We start from the raw sequence: 11662 nt of genomic DNA on the forward strand, positions 1-11662 counted from the left end.
CAGAAACCCTCACCACATTTAAAAGGTGCTTGGATGGGTACTTGAGGTACCGTAACCTGCAGGGTTAGGGACCTAGAGCTGGTAAGTGGGATAAGACTGGCTGTTGGCTTGTTGGCTGGCGCAGATGCGATGGTAAGTACTTCAGGGAATCTAATACGGACAGATTGATCTCCTGGACTAGTTTCGATCGCCTGGATGGGTCAGAGAGGAATTTTCCCGGATTTTTTTCCCCAATTGGCCTGGGTTTTAATCTTTTTTTGCCTCTCCCAGTAGATCGTATGGCTCCAGGAGGGGTGGAGTGTAAAATGTTGCGATACATGGAGTATCGCAGTTATGGGGGGCAGACTGGTTTGGGCCGGATGCTCTTGTCCACCATTGTTCATTATTCATAGGTTTATATGTGACCTTCAAGGTTGCTGACCGAGGGCCATGTGGCTCTTTGTCGGCCGGCGCGGACACGATGGGCCGAAATGGCCTCCTCCTGCGCTGTAAATTTCTATGTTTCTATGTAACCCATTCCCAAGGGTGTTGGCTTCATGAAATATTTATGAACACAAATAGATGTGCTTAACATTGGATGTTTTATTGCTTCCATCATGTATTGGAGTCTAAAGCAGATCTCCGGTCTCATGGTGTTTCAATGATCAGATATATATGACCATTTTGTAACTCTTGTGCTTTATGTGAATGTGAATATTGTAGGCTGATCATAATCATAGTATCTGTTTTTGGCTTCAGTGACTGTAATAGAAATAGCTATCTGATGCAGATTCTGCAGGAATTCTGGTCACAGAATACCATTGACCCTCCTGTTGTTGGCTTGTATTTGTTGAAAAGTATGGGGTCAGTTATATATAATGGGACACTCTCATTCAGTTAATATCTATAATTCATTATGGCTCTTCACTTAGCACAACTGTGGTGTTCCTTTGTTAAGGAATTGTACTTTTTCCGTGCAAAGAAAACAGTCAAGCATACTGAAATATATGTATAACTTTCTCCTTTCTAGTTAAAATTAAGAAGAAAACTGAGGAGGAAGCTGAAGGTATGACGCATTTAGCAACATGGGCATCGTAGAACCGCCCACAAGAACTAGGGATGATTATACTAAGGGACATGAAGATGAATTTGTATGTGTGATGGTAAATAGTCCTACAAAATGTTATGTACTGTATGCTTTATGGGGTATCTGAGATTCAATTCTGCAGTTCTGATATTCACATGGAATTTTTTTTAATATCAGTGATAGCAAATCATCCATTATCCATGCATTAGCATATACTAAATATTGATGCAATTCAAGTCAAACTAAGTTTGGAAAATAATATCAACATTCAAATTCCATAATATTGGAAGTGAAATGATTCTAGGGGCTGAAACATCCTGTTCAATATATAGCGATAGAAAACATCTTCAGCAAAGAGCTAATGAAAGCCTGATATTTTCAAGCGACCAATCACACACTGCATAAACATTTTTTTTTAAATCACAACTGAGATTTGCTGGCTGATTTGAGATGATACTTTTGACGTTCAGATATTCCTTGGTATCTGTTCTGTTTTTAAATACGCAAGTGTGCACACTAGACTAATCTGATTCACTCCTAATGAGATATTTTTGTAACAAAGCAGCTGTTATTTAATTAGAATCCCACATACCACACACAGCTTTGAACGCACTAAATTTAAAATTTCAGTTACTGCTGCAGCTTACAGTACTGGAATATTAGCCACAATAACCAATAAAAATATAACAGAAGTGGAATCAGACTCTCACATGTTCGTAAGAGGGAAGAAATTTAAAGGGGAAAGTAAAATGGAACACTCTGGAAGCAAACAGCGCAGCACAAAATATCCTCAGGATGAAAGATTCTTTAATTAATTTCACATTTGATATTGATTTATTACTGAACAGATTTTACACTGGACAAAGACCAGCTACTTCAAACAAACAAGAGATTGACGACCACACAACTTGCCACAGTTCAAAAACTAGTAAAGCACACTAAATAAAAAATGTAGCATGCGGGTAACAAATAACCAGACATAGCTAAATGAATATGACTGCAATCTTTCTGTCTCCAGAAATTGTTTCTTGAACCTATTTACACAGTCCACTTCAATGGCCTTCCCTGGTAATTTATTCCACAAATCTTTTTTCCTGCCTGACTTCCCTTCTTATTCTTGACTCCCTAATATTTAAGTTACATTCCCTGGTATTTGAGCCCTTTGTGATAATGAACAATTTGCAGGAATCAACTTTGACAATTCCCGTTATAATTTTGAAAATTTCAGTTTCATTATGATGAAGGGATTACCTCAAAATTTATGACCCCAACTTCCTTAAAGATTTTGAAAACTTAGTAATTGAACAGGAATAACTCCAGACACGAGAGAACTAATTTAAAACAAATTTTAACAACCCCATGTTTCAAATAGTCACAACACAAGGCTTGAAACTTTCTATTGCTATCACAAATGCAGTAGACCTAATTAAAAGTAAGTTCTGGAATTACAATATTGAACCTTCTGCACACACAAATTGCAATAGAAAAGGGTTAATATAACTAACAGTGAATGTACCGGAGAGCATATTGAAAGTGTTTTTATCTTTTCTCAAATTTCTATAGGAAAGATAAAAAGGCACAGTTGCCCAAAAATGCTGTTATATAACTCTTTACATATTTGCTTGTTCTGCAGCCTGAGAAATGGGGTGTCAGAAAGGGGTATCTTTTATATTTAGAAAAGAAGCGTAAAGGAAAGTAAAAATCCCCTGTAAAATGAAAAAGGTTAAGGGACATTGCAAGCTGCTTGCGAGAAAGAATACACAAATAATAGATATTTAAAATAAAATTATTACCCATCTGCAATAGTAACATATTCAATTCACAGATAAGGGGGCGGAAATTGCGTACCACCCCATTGGATAACAGCCGCGAAGCGGAAGTTCCTGCGTCGGGCACGGATGTCCCGCCCTGCAACCTATATTCGGGTTACCGGTCCCGAGAGCAATCGCGCTCCACTTGCTCAGTGGGGCAGAAAGACTCCGCGAAGGGTGTAGCGTGGGGTGGGAGCGGGGCGGAAACACTCCGCGAAGGGTGCAGCGCTACGTGGTGGGACATGTAGTGCTGACGTGTAGACAGGGCCCACCCCTTCATTAAAGGAGAGGGCCAAGTTGCTGACTCTGCGGGCATGAAATGGGGCCATCCCAAGACCACCAGGGAGCAGGGTGCCGTGGCAGTAGCCCGGCACACAAGCAGAGTGCCAGGCTGAAAGATCGCGGCACAGACCTCGCGATCGACGAAGAAGGAGGCCGGCAAATCGACCATTTAAAAAAATATTCCCCACCTCCCCTTTAATTATCGCCCCATGAGTGGCCTACAGCCCAGTACATGCCCCCTGAAGCTGTCGCAGGCATTGCCGGGGATGCTACCGAATTTTCACTCCGGGGCAAAAACAGGTCGCTGCGCACGGTGATGCCGTTGTCATCGCTGGCGGAGTGGGGCACTACCGGTTACTGCTGCCACTACCACAGAATTTTGCAGGAGTTGGTAGCAGCGCTGTGCCCGGGCAAAAAGTCGTTCATGCCTCCCAGGGCACTAACGGGAGGCAAAAATGCTGCGAATGTCTCCCCAAGAATTTTATTCAACAGTGAAAATAAAACCAATAAAAGTAACAAAGCAACCTCATCAGGTGATATTGAATAATTTCAAAAATAAGGCTACTTATATGCACACACTCAACATGTTTCCTGTTGCATCCCTGGTATTTCATGGTCTATCTCGGAAACCTCCAGCCATACTCACCCCCCATGAACTCCCTGTTCTTTTGACTTTGACCTTGACTTTAGTGCAATCTCTCCACTCCTCGCCCCACTAGAGGCAGCTGTGCCATCAGCTGTCTAGGCCCAATGCTGTGGAATTGCTTCACTTAAACCCCTATGTCTCTACATTTTTTTCCACATCTTTGGCCAAGCTTTTGGTCACCCTTCCTAATATATGTTTCTTGTCTCTCTCTATTTTTGCCCGATTATATCGCTGAAGTGCCTTGGGATATATTTCTATATTAAAGGTGCTGTATAAATGCAATATGTTGTTGATTTGAGCATACCATATGGTAGCACAATACATGATTAGATATCATTCAACTGAAACATGACAAAATGACAAAGGGATAAATTGGGAACATTGCAAAAGCAAAATATATAAAACAGAAGAAATCTAACCAAAAATAAATGCATGTCTGTCAAAAAAGAAAACAAAACCATATAACCATATTTGTATAACATAATACAGATCTCATGTCTGTATGCACTCCTTGCCAACTTTTGCCATTACAAATCATAAGTCCACATTTAATATAGAAACTTCCTCTAGTATACTAGAAAAATAAGTGGGATGAGTTTCTGAAGAAGATCTCCTGCTCATTGTCCGTAACTTCAGCATAAGAGCCACAGAAATCCTTGCCATTTTTCTGAGGTTTCTGCAGCTTCTGCTGAAGTTTACAGCAGACTTGTGGGAGAACCCCTGCAAATCTTCACCCTCTGTCTACGTATGGAGATATTACCCAGTAATTATACACAAAATACAAGAACAGCATGCAGGATAAACCTAAGGTATGATGTAAACATCAGTGCCCACGTTACAAAAAATGCAGCTTTCCAAGTTCACTCAGTATGCCTTGTGGAGGTATTCTGAGTGAACTGCCTCATTTACTGTCCCAAGACAAACTGGCCAAGATGAGGAACTTATTATGCAGAAACTGGATGAGAATCTGGGCTAATACACTTAAAAAAAAAAGCTTGTTTCAATTATAAAATATAATTTCTGTAAAGCACAAATACCTGTGGTATAGAAGAATACATGACACTGCTTGATAGCTTACTAAGAATATTTAAATGAAGCGTTTCCTTGCACTTTTCGTTCCTCTTGCGTCGCAAGATTTTGAATGACTATTTTATGTTTGAGAAGTTAAAATAGTTGATTGATTATTTGATTTACTGTACCAGTAGCTTTTTTTGATAAACTTTTTGATTCCTTTTTTTAGTTTAATTAAGGTCTAATTTAAAATGGGGGAAAATCAAATTCACAAAGGCCTAAAATCATTTTGCTTTCATTGGAAAATCTGCTTAAACACTAGTAATTTTATGTATACAGTTAAGATGCATCCAAGCAATTAAATCTATCATTAAAAAATCCAGTATAATTAGTTTACTTGATAACATATATATTTCTGTAAGTATATTAATACAGTTGACACCGAATAACTGAAAAGATTAGTATTTGTTTTCAATAGAACCTGTATATAGATAAATATCTATTGATTTGATTTACCTGTATAGCTGTTCATTGAAGATAAATGCACATGTTCAAAAAGCCAACTAGTAGATGGTGATGGTATACAAATGCATTTTGTAAATAAAAGCACTTGATTTCCATGTAATCTAATGTCTTTGAATTGAATGTTACCTTTATAATAAGGAAAACCAAAAAAATGAAATAACTATTACAGAATGATGCCTGGGCTTTTACTGGTAGATTTCTTGAAGATGAGCAGTTTAGATGTTTAACTTGACCATAGTGTCAACAGAGTACTCAATCCAGGGGCTTTGCAGCAGAGCCTGATCATGTCTTTGTGCATACATAGACATTTCAGCAAGGCTGACTGGATGACAATTATGAGCAGGAATCCTGGCCAATTTTCCATTTCTTAAACCAGGACGCTCAAGACCGCCAACGGACTGAGATCAGCTAATTTAGTACAGAACTGGGACCAAATCTCAGATTTTTCTCGTCTGTATGGTTCAGATAGTCACTGTGCACCTACTGTGCCCTCAGAGCCTTATTATTAATCTGTTCTTTTCTGTGCTGTTAATGGAGGGGGTACTTGAGTAGACATAATGCATGGGTCAAAGTGGATTATTTTGCATAAACCATGAGTTTAGATGTGTATTCTCTATGTAATGCAATTAATAAGGTTCTGATCTTTTAATGTATTCCCCAACATATGGTAGAAAACACAAAATAAATTAATATTTAACTGTGAATGATTTTTACACCCTTAAAAACACAAAGCTATTTTTTAATGATTCTTTTTTTAGTTTTCTTTTTCTGTTTAAAAAGTTCTGAGTTTTGCCATTGGAATTTCTGCATTCTGTTATACTGTGATTTTTTTCCCCCCCTTTATGTTACAACTGTCTTCAAGCTTTGCTATGCAGTTTAAAATTCTGTGCCGATTTTTAAAATTACTGTTGTACATTGTAAAACTGTTACAGTATTGTACAGGTGAGTATAGGCTATTGAATGTTAGCATTATGTAGTTTGAGATACTTCAATTGTTTTCCCACCTATCTGACTAAGAAATCCCTCAGGTTGGTTTATTTTCCCCTCCAGTGTTATGACTGTCATACCAGTTTGGTACAGTTGGCATTGTATCTTGACATGTGCCTGTGTTGCTCACAATTGTAATTGTAATCCCAAGAACAGCTGTGTTACATATAGTAAATTTGTTCATATGTATGTCAGTTTACCTCAGTTGATAGGATTTTTATCACTGAGATGACATCACCTAAGATGGCATTTCTGTACGATATTGAGGGAGTATTGCATGGTTGAAGGTGCTGTCTTTTGAATAAGATGTCAACTTACAACAACAACAACGTACATTTATATAGCACCTTAGAACATTTTACTACATTAAAAGATACTTCAAGAGTGTAATCGTACAAAAATTGACACCAAGCCAAAGAAGGAGACATTAGGAGAGGTGACCAAAAGCTTTGTCAAAAACATCGCTTGTAAGCAGCATCCTAAAGGTGAAGACGTTTGTGGGGGGAGTTCCATGGCTTAGGACCTAGACAGCTAAAGGCACGGCCATCAATGGTGGGACGAGCGAAGTGGGAATACACAAGATAGCAGAATTGGAGGAACGCAGAGACCTCAGTGAGTTGTAGGGTTAGAGGAGGTTACTGAGATAGGGAGTGTCAAGGAAGTGGAGGAATTTGAACACTAGGATAAGAATTTAAAAATTGAGGCGTTGTGATACTGGGAGCCAATGTAGGTCAGCGAGCACAGGTGATGAGTGACCGTGACTTGGTGCAAGCTATAATATGTGCAAGCTAAAAAGATAAGAAATAGGAGCAGGAATACGCCAAATGGCCCCTCGAATCTGCTCTGTCATTCGATAAGATTATGGCTACATATTCTACATCAACTCCACTTTCCCTTAGTGCCCAAAAATCGATCAATCTCTGTCTTGAATATACTCATCGACTGAGCATGCACAGTTCTCTGTGGTAGAAAATTCCAAAGATTCACAACCCTCAGAGTGAAAAAGTTTTGCCTCATCTCAGTCCTAAATGGCTGACCCCTTATCCTGATACTATGATCCCTAGTTCTAGATTCTCCAGCCAGGGGAAAGCAGCCTCTTAGCATCTACCCTGCCAAGCCCTCTAAGAATGTTATACATTTCAATGAGATCACCTCTCATTCTTCTAAACTCTAAAAAAAATATAGGCCTAATCTACTCAATGTTTCTCCTCATAGGACAGTTCTCTCATCCCAGGAATAAATCTAGTGAACCTTTGTTGCACCCTCTCTAAGGCAAGTATATTCTTCCTTAGGTAAGGAGACCAAAACTGTACACAGTACTCCAGGTGTGGTCTCACCAAAGCCCTATAAAATGCAGCAAGACTTAATTTTATTTAACCCTCTTGCAATAAAAACTAACATACCATTTGCCTTCCTAATTGCTTGCTGTACCTGCATGTTAACTTTCTGTGATTCATGTATAAGGACCCGCAAATCCCGCTGAATACCAACATTTGCTAGTCTCACCTTTTAAAATGTATTCTGCTTTTCCATTCTTCCTACCAAAGTGGATAATTTCACACTTCCCCACATTATACTCCATTTGCTACCTTCTTGCCCAATCACTTAACCTGTCTATATCCCTTTGCAGCCTCTTTGTGTCCTCCTCACAGCTTACTTTTCAATCTAGATTAGCAGCAAAATTGGATTATATTACACTTGGTCCCCACATCTAAGTCATTGATATAGATTGTAAATAACTGAGATCCAAGTACCAATCGTTGCGGCACTCTCTAGTTACACCCTGCCATCCTGAAAATTACCTGCTTTTTCCTGCTCTGTTTTCTGTCTGTTAACCAATTCTCAATCTATGCTAATATATTACCCCCAATCCCATGAACCCTAATCTTGTGTGGCACCTTATCGAATGCCTTCTGAAAATTCAAATATACTACATCCACTAGTTTCCCCCTTATCAACCCTGCTAATTACGCCCTCAAAAATCTCTAATAAATTTGTCAAACACAAATTCCCTTTTGTAAAACTGTGTCGACTCTGCCTAATCATATTGTGATTTTCCAAGTGCTCTGTTACCACGTCTTTAATAAAAGGGATTCAAATATTTTTCCTACTACTGGTGTCAAGCTGTAGTTGGTTCCCTGTTTTCTCCCTCCCTCATTTCTTGAACAGCTGAGTTACATTTGCTACCTGCCAATCCACGGGGACCATTCTAGAATCCAGGGAATTCTGGAAGACCAAAACCAATGCATCCACTAGCTCTGTAGCCACCTATTTTAGAACCCTAGGATGTAGGTCATCAGGTCCAGGGGATTTGTTAGCTTTTAGTCCCAATAATTTTTCCAGTATTTTTTCTTTACTAATATGAATTAATTAAGTTCCTCACTCTCATTAGACCCTTGGTTCCCCACAATTTCCAGATTGTTCTTTGTGCCCTGTACTATGACACAAACTATTTGTTTAACATTTCTGCCATTTCCTTATTCTCCATTAGAATTTCTCCATTATAATTTCTCCTTCAAGGGACCCACATTTACTTTCACTAATCTCTTCCTTTTTATATACTTGTAAAAGCCCTCACAATCTGTTTTTATATTTCTAGCAAGTTTACTCTCTTATTCAATTTTCAATTTACCCATCCTCTCTGCAGTTTTGGTTCTCATCCAGACCGGAGCAAGTGCCCAGTACCTATTGTACAATGGCAGAGGCTGAGGCTCCTCCACACAATACTGCACATGTGGTTGCCTGGGATCACTTGCTCTCCACAGAATTCAAATTTGACTTCCAGAGGACATTGGACAGGCTGGTGGAATGGGCGGACATGTGGCAGATGAAATTTAACGCAGAAAAGTGCGAAGTGATGCACTTTGGTAGGAAGAATGAGGAGAGGCAATACAAATTAAAGAGTACAATCCTAAAGGGGCTGCAGGAACAGAGAGACATGGGGTATATATGCAAAATTGTTGCAGATGGGAGGATAAGTTGAGAAAGTAGTTAAAAAAGCATATGGGATCCTGGGTTTTATAAATCGAACCATAGAGTACAAAAGCAAGGAAGTTATGATGAACCTTTATAAAATACTGGTTTGACTACAACTGGAGTATTGTGTCCAATTCTGGGCATTACACTCTAGGAAGGAAATAAAGTCTTTAGAGAGGGTACAGGAAAGATTTACAAGAATGATTCCAGGGATGAGGGACTTCAGTTACATGAATAGACTGGAGAGGCTGGGGTTGTTCTCCTTAGAGCAGAGAAGGTTGAGAGGAGATTTGATAGAGGCGTTCAAAATCATGAGGTCTAGACAGAGTAGATAGAGAGAAACTGTTCCTCTGGCAGAACCAGAGGACACAGATTTAAGGTGATTGGCAGAAGATCCAAAGGCGACATGAGGGAAAACCTTTTTAGGCAGCGAATGGTTATGATCTGGAATGCACTGCCTGAAAGGGTGGTGGAGGCAGATTTAATCATGGCTTTCAAAAGGGAATTGGATAAGTACCTGAAGGAATTTTTTTTGCAGGGCTACGGAGAAAGGATGGGGAATTGGGACTAACTGAAGAACTCTTGCAGAGAGCCGGCCAAATGGCCTCCTACTGTGCTGTAATGGTTCTATGATTTTATTCTATGATTCTAATTTATCGAAATGGAGCACCTCCTTCCCACTCCCACCAAATTTTCAACTTCCCACTCTGTTTACAATGCACTCAGTTAACAATGTGCACTATGCATTAGCAAACTATTCTACGTTTCTACTGAGTCACACCCAAGTTACAACTGCTCAGTTAACTTCTAGCTCTCAGTAATGACCCCCCTATTCAGGCAATCATTTATAACTGCTTAACTGCTTGGGGCCAAAATTACCCCTTCCCTTAAGGCCTGTTACCACCGGAAATTGGCGGCCATGCTGCAGAGTGGATTGGCCACCGACTTTTTGTGGAATGGCCACCAATAGCCCAATTGCCCTGCCGCGCTTTCCTGACGGTGAGAATCACCGCACTGCTTCCACCCCACTGCGGCGATGCTGGCCAGCACTCCTAAGTGCATCACCACTGCGCGCGCCACTGAGGTCCCGAGCCGGAAGCAACATTCCACTATAAAAATCGTCCAACCACTTGGCGGTGCCAACAGTTGGATTTTTCGGGTGGTGCATAGTTCCCGATGCACAGCGCCGGAGTGCCTTAAAGGTGTGTTGCTTTGTGTTTTTCAGTCGGTGACATTTTCCTGTTGTTTCACTAACAGTGCAAGGATACAGTGCGCTGCTTTGCGAGTGTTGGAAGCGCCTTCCACCTGCAAAACAGGGAGGCCACTTTGAGGAGGCTGGGCTTGGGGAGCTTTGTAATGGCGGCAGTGCTGGCAGGCCAATGTCTCCTGCACATTGTGCGTGCTGCCGAGGCATGGAGGAGAAGGCGATGCCGGGGGCAATGGCTGCAGAGGCAGCAGGCAAGGGCCGCTGGTATCATTGCGGCTCAGCATGGAGAGGGCTAGGGAGATAGCCACAGAGGGGAGGCAAGAGAGGTGCCACAGGAAGGCCCTCAGCAAGGACGGTCCCCAAGGAGGAGAGTGAGGTACGTGGACTCCCCACACCAGATACTGAGGCCAGGAGGCAGCCTGCAGCAGAGGAAATGCCTGGCAGCAGCAGCCTGCAGAGGTGGAGGAGGCAGCAGAGCATCAGGGAAAAGCCAATGAGGCATAGCACAGAGCAAGATGGCTACACAGACGTGGGGGCACCAGGCCATATTGAGAAAGGATCTTCCGCCAGCAATTCTCATACAGGCATATGAATGATGGTCGGTGCCTGCACAGACTAAGATTCCGGAAGGATGTCATGGTGGAGCTCTTCAGGCACACTTGGAGCCACAAACACAGGTGAGGACAGCCCTGAGCGTGGCATCCAAGGTGACTATCATCCTGAACTTTTATGCGACTGGGTCCTTCCACGCTGCCACTGTGGACATGTGCAACATCTCTCAGTTTGCAGCCTACACATCGATACAGGAGGTCACAGATGCTCTGTATAGGAGGAGGGCTGATTACATCTCCCTCCCTATGAACAGGGACAAGCAGTTGAAGTGACATTGCAGACTTCACCAGGATCTAGGGGGTCTTTGATTGCATCCATGTCAGTCTCAGGTCATCCCAACAAACTCCCGAGCAATTCAGAAACCAAAAGGGCTTCCTCTCCCTCAATGTTCAACGTGCTTGCAACCACAACCATAAGATTATGCAGGTGGATGCCTGGTTTCCTGGCAGCTGCCACAATTCTTTCATACTGCGCCAGAGTATGAAAGGCCTCTTCACTGGTCCCAATGAAGATTGTGGCTGGCTCGTTGGTGACAAGGG

At 41.3% G+C, this 11662-nt stretch overlaps 1 protein-coding gene across 1 annotated transcript in view; it reads left to right on the forward strand.

Moving 5' to 3' along the window:
* The window catches only part of LOC139275993 (charged multivesicular body protein 4c-like), a 47087-nt gene extending 41080 nt beyond the window's left edge, over nucleotides 1–6007 (forward strand). Inside the window, exon 5 of the mRNA XM_070893302.1 lies at nucleotides 1010–6007. Within this exon, the coding sequence (XP_070749403.1) occupies nucleotides 1010–1077 (68 nt within the window). The 3' untranslated portion in view covers nucleotides 1078–6007. The remainder of the gene's footprint in view (nucleotides 1–1009) is intronic.
* The last annotated feature ends 5655 nt before the right edge of the window (nucleotides 6008–11662 follow it).

This window comes from Pristiophorus japonicus, chromosome 1, assembly GCF_044704955.1.
Source record: "Pristiophorus japonicus isolate sPriJap1 chromosome 1, sPriJap1.hap1, whole genome shotgun sequence".
In the NCBI taxonomy this organism is placed as follows: domain Eukaryota; kingdom Metazoa; phylum Chordata; class Chondrichthyes; family Pristiophoridae; genus Pristiophorus; species Pristiophorus japonicus.